This window comes from Lactuca saligna, chromosome 1 (genome assembly GCF_052625555.1).
Source record: "Lactuca saligna cultivar CGN05327 chromosome 1, ASM5262555v1, whole genome shotgun sequence".
NCBI classification, from domain to species: Eukaryota; Viridiplantae; Streptophyta; class Magnoliopsida; order Asterales; family Asteraceae; genus Lactuca; species Lactuca saligna.
The window spans coordinates 66,726,059-66,731,119 of record NC_136417.1 but is presented as its reverse complement, the minus strand read 5'-3'; the positions used below and the strand labels follow the sequence as shown (position 1 = coordinate 66,731,119).

The following is a 5,061-nucleotide window of genomic DNA, read 5'->3' as shown; positions in this document are numbered from 1 at the left end:
ATTTTTTTTTCCGAAAAATTCTAAATTAATAGTGGTCATCGTATTTTAAGCAGGCGCACCTAATAGAAAAAACATAAAAAAACATATATATATATATATATATATATATATATATATATATATATATATATATATATATATATATATATATATATATATATATATATATATATATATATATATATATATTACACTACGTGTCGGAATCGGAGCCGTAACCCGGGTCCCCCCGAGCTCCACTAAGGTCCGCCGATGATGCTAAAATATATAGAGACTAGACAAATACTACAAATAATTATGATTTATTAACGGTCCTGTTATTCGCCCCCCATCTCCCCCTACAAACCCTATATATGCATGCGGTTTTTGCAATTTTTTTTTCTTTTGCAAATAGACTTCTTTAATTTACATTAGGGACCTTTTATTTTTAAAGTTTATTAAAATTTAAATTTTCCATTATTTTCTTTTCTTTTTTCTTTTTATATTGTTTATTTTTATTTTATTTTCTCTTATATTAACATTTTTCACATGTAATATTTTATTTTTAAACCTTAAATTTACATAAAAATCTTATATTATAGTTGAAATTTATTAATTTTTTCTTTAATATTTTTGTCATCGTGTTTTTGAAAATTTATATGATTTTGTTATAAATCAAATTAAATTTAATTCATACTTTGTAATGTTTATATCCAGTTCATTTTTTCATAAGTGGCATAATCATTTTATTTACTAGTATTTTTTGTTAATAAAAACATAAGATTTAAGTTCATTAAAAATGAATAATATATATATATATATATATATATATATATATATATATATATATATATATATATATATATATATATATATATATATATATATATATTCCCAAAGGGTTTGGGGAACAATACAACTTCAAAGTTTTGGGACAAAATTTTATAGAGATTACCACTTTTACTCATCTTTCATGTGGGGTTTAGACTTTTACCATAATTAATTCCCAAAAGGTTTAGGGAACAACAAACTTTTCTTACTTTTTGTTTTCACAACAATATTTTTTTTTCTTTTGGTCTTGTGGCGGAAGTTTAGAATTTTTTGGTTTTTACCACCATTGTGATTGTTATGTGGATTAACTTCTTTATAATATATTTTTAAAATTTTTTTTGCTGAGGTTTAGAGAATAGTATAGTGTTTTGTCTTTACAAATTTACCACACAAGTTTTTTGTCTTTACAAATTTGCCACATAAGTTTTTCCAGTTCTGGAAAGAAAGTTAACACTTTCGAAAGTTGTCAGTTTTGATCCGTTAGGTTTAACATGTCACTACACGCGTATAATAATAATTATTATTATTGTATCACTACACGCGTCTATGTCCCACACATTCATCTTTATAGTGTTTTAAAAATTGTTGTTTTATGAGTTTTTTGTCTTTACAAATTTACCATATAAGTTTTTCCAGTTTTATAGGGGGAAGAAGATTAAGACTTTTAAAAATTATCAGTTTTGATCCGTTAGGTTTGACATGTTGCCGATTTTAACCATAAACATAATTTCCTTTATTAAAACTGATTTTATGAAAATTATAATACAGTCCCTGGACTGTATATTTCATAATTTATTATTATTATTATTATTATTATTATTATTATTGACTATTGTCAATACACGCCTCTATGTCCCATACATTTGTCTTTATAATGTTTTAAAAATTGTTATTTTATGTTTCTTAAAAGTCATTATAGATTTTTAAAACTTTAGTTTAATTATTATTATCCATTTTTATCAAATCTTTTAATTATCTCCAAAATAATGACATAAAAATTATTGACTTATTGTCATGTTTTATTATATCATATTATATTCATTATAAAAAATTGCTTGGCATTAACAATTTCAAGCTTATCAAAAAATTTATTTAGTTTAAAACTAATCAATCAATGTTTAAGTAGAATCTTCACCTTTATGTTCTATTTACCTTTATGTTCAAGTGACTTTCAATTTTATTTAGAATTTCATAATTTTGTGAATTATAAGAATCGAAACTATTTAATAGTTCTTATTTTGTTACAGGTTTGCATAACAAAAAATTTTAACGTTATGTTCTTGTATCCAAGACCACAAAAAAAAGCTTTTCGAGGTTCAAACAACAATTGCTTAAAGTGTGAAAGAAATATATTCGAACCCACGCCAATGGCGCTGTGACGTTTTACAATGGTGCCAAGGTTCTAAATAACGTAAGACGTAACTTGACGGCAATGTCAAGTCTCAAGTTTTTCCGAACCTTGGCGAGTCATGACGTTTGTAAGACGTTACTTAAGGCGACAATTTTATATATAATTAATATTTTTATATGTATTTTCAACTATTATTCATTTTTATATAAATATATGAGTTAAGGCGGGATTTGAGAAAATTTGACGATATGTGCAAGCCTTGAAGTTGTCACGTGTCATAGTGAAGCCATGACGAACTTTTTAGAACATGATGGTGATATAAATCCCCTCTATGTCTCAATATCTTCGATCGTTGAAGATTTTGTTTTTAGTGGGTTTCCTTTTTGTTTTTTCCGACTAAAAAAACAATTATTTAAAGCAAACAATTAGCAGTGCAGCACCACCTTGGTAACAAAACAACAAAACAGGGTACGCTCATGACGCTTGCATACAAACCTCAAAAAATTTCTGGGCTCAACACCCCACTAATCACTCACACTCACCTGCTTCGACTTCATTTCTTAGCCAACAAGTTTCCTCAAACATATAATATAATTATAAACCCACGCCAAAATTCTCATATCAACTTCACTTATCTTGTGCGAACATTGTCGTCTTTCAGAGTAGAGGCCATGAGGCAAAAGAAGAAACAGAGCATTGTGAAATATGGGTACGAACCGTCTGCAGACGAAGACGATGGTAGTTATGAGAAATCGGAAACTGAAAGAGCGGTTCCGGTGGAGATTTTACGTCGGAGAAACAAGGAAAAACGCCGATTGAAGAAAAATGGTTGTAATTTACAGGATCCGTTAGTAGTATGTGGTGGCGATATCATGTTAATGATATTGAGCTTTCTCGACGCACACAGTGTGGCTTCATCACTTGTTGTTTCTTGTAGATGGCGTAGAGTCGCTTGCAGTGATACCATTTGGTCTGAAAAGGTAGACACACACAAACACACACACTCGTTCATTACTATCTATTTTCTTTTTTGTTTCTTAAAATGATACATATGTTTGCTTTTTTGTCCATATGATGATTTTGGTGATGGTTGGTTGTTTTATTTTTATTTTTATAATGAGCTACATAAATAGTGGTAGTCATCACTCATGTCACATAAGGAGAGCTTTTTCTGTATACGACTTGTTTGATGCATGTTCATCATCATAGGTACTTAGGTAGGGTAGGAATTGAATCAAAGATTGCGTAAAAGACCTAATTACCCTCTACCTTACTTGCTTATAGATCAAAGAGCTATGGGCCGACAAAGCTCATCTACCTCGTTTTGCCCAAGTTGAGGGGTTGTCAAAGTTGTCTGCTTACACCTTATCCATTCAAGATGGCAAACGGGTAAGTCTCTTTAAAGAAGTGAGAATCAGGTCTTAGGTTGTGGTCTGTGTGGATATGACACATACACTTTTATGTTTTTAGATATTATATTGACAACGTTTGTTCTCTCTTGGCTTGTGTTCTTTATTAGAATCGAATCTTGAAGGAAGATCTATGGGATCATGTTTGGGAGTTTCACTTTAAAGAGGCACGTGCTTTTTAATTCTGATTTTGCGTTATTAAAATGATTAAATACAAGAAACATCAACACAATTTTATTTGTATCTTCTTTATAATAAATTTGTATGTTAAAATATCTAGGTAATAACGTTGTAATTTTTCTGATTAAGACATTTTACTTTAAACAATCTACCGGTTATAGCAAACGAAAATTACTTTGTAAATTATAGTTAGATGATATTGGTATAATTCGCTATATTTTTCAAAAGTAGAATGCTTTAAAAAAATAAACATAGGATGCTATAACAAAAGGAAAATGCAAGTAAGATGCTATATAAAAGGGCTAAAAACAAGAAATAACAATGTACTTCCTCTTCCTAGGTTCAATTCTTTTATTGTAATTTCGTTTTTTTTCTTATTAAGACATTTGTATTTTGAAAAATCCTCCAAATTAAATGGTTTACTTCCAACTTTAGCTCTTATTAAAGCATTATACTTTAAAAAATATACCAAATTATACCACTTTGTAGTCTAGTCGGATAATAATATATAACCCTAAAATTTCCTCCATTATCCCAAAATCATATAATTTTATTGTTCGATTGGATTCAGGGTGTCCCAGAATATTGGCGGAATTTGGATCCATATTGGAGAGGCACAGGGCCACTAATGCATCGCTACTTCCATGAAGATGGAAGTCAAACTGCTGATGTTGATGATAAGGTATGGGGAGGCCATGAATGCTGTTACTCCATTGTTACAAGCTTCTTAGCAGATGGAAGAATTCGGGAACATTATGTAAGAATCAATAGTTGGCCACAACTGTCTATATCGAGGAAGCATGATTGGGGTTGGGAAATGTCAAATGGCCTCTATTTATACTCGAGTGTTCCCGATGCTTATAAGCCAGGTGGCACTGGTCCCTATCTTCCTGTTCATTAATTAATTTTTGTTTCTTGTTTTATTTTCCAAGTTTGTTTGGTGATAGGTTTTGAATATTTTAGATTGAATTTGCTAGTTTTTTTTGCGTTCAATATGTGTATTTGGTTTTTGGAAATTGCAATGACTTTTTTTTGGAAGAATTCAAGTTGAAAGTTACATATTTGCCCATTACCACTGATACATAAGATGTATTTGTTGATCTTTATTGATGGGAATTTTAGGTATTTGAGTAACATAAATATTTTACTTGAACTATGTGCATGGTAGATGTTGCAATACGATTTTACATGTCATATGTTTCATTTTGCTGATTAGTAACAATATAACTATAACTTGTCTTTATGCCATGTCATCATAAGTCAATTCAAATCAACCGTTATTTGTTACTACAAATTCAGAGTACTATATAA

At 29.4% G+C, this 5,061-nt stretch overlaps 1 protein-coding gene across 1 annotated transcript; it reads left to right on the top strand.

Moving 5' to 3' along the window:
* The first annotated feature begins 2,800 nt into the window (after positions 1–2,800).
* On the top strand, positions 2,801–4,651 carry LOC145007724 (uncharacterized). The gene is made up of 4 exons (XM_078966538.1): positions 2,801–3,141; positions 3,446–3,550; positions 3,681–3,737; positions 4,322–4,651. Exons 1-4 carry the CDS (start codon positions 2,833–2,835, stop codon positions 4,649–4,651), a joined length of 801 nt encoding a protein of 266 aa, XP_078822664.1. The 5' UTR covers positions 2,801–2,832.
* The last annotated feature ends 410 nt before the right edge of the window (positions 4,652–5,061 follow it).

What these genes read in the sequence shown, in the direction of transcription:
- LOC145007724 (XM_078966538.1), top strand. Translation starts at nt 2,833, where the DNA reads ATGAGGCAAAAGAAGAAACAGAGCATTGTGAAATATGGGTACGAACCG. An exon ending in ATACCATTTGGTCTGAAAAG is followed by an intron (nt 3,142 to 3,445) that starts GTAGACACACAC and finishes ACTTGCTTATAG; the next exon opens with ATCAAAGAGCTATGGGCCGA. An exon ending in CCATTCAAGATGGCAAACGG is followed by an intron (nt 3,551 to 3,680) that starts GTAAGTCTCTTT and finishes GTTCTTTATTAG; the next exon opens with AATCGAATCTTGAAGGAAGA.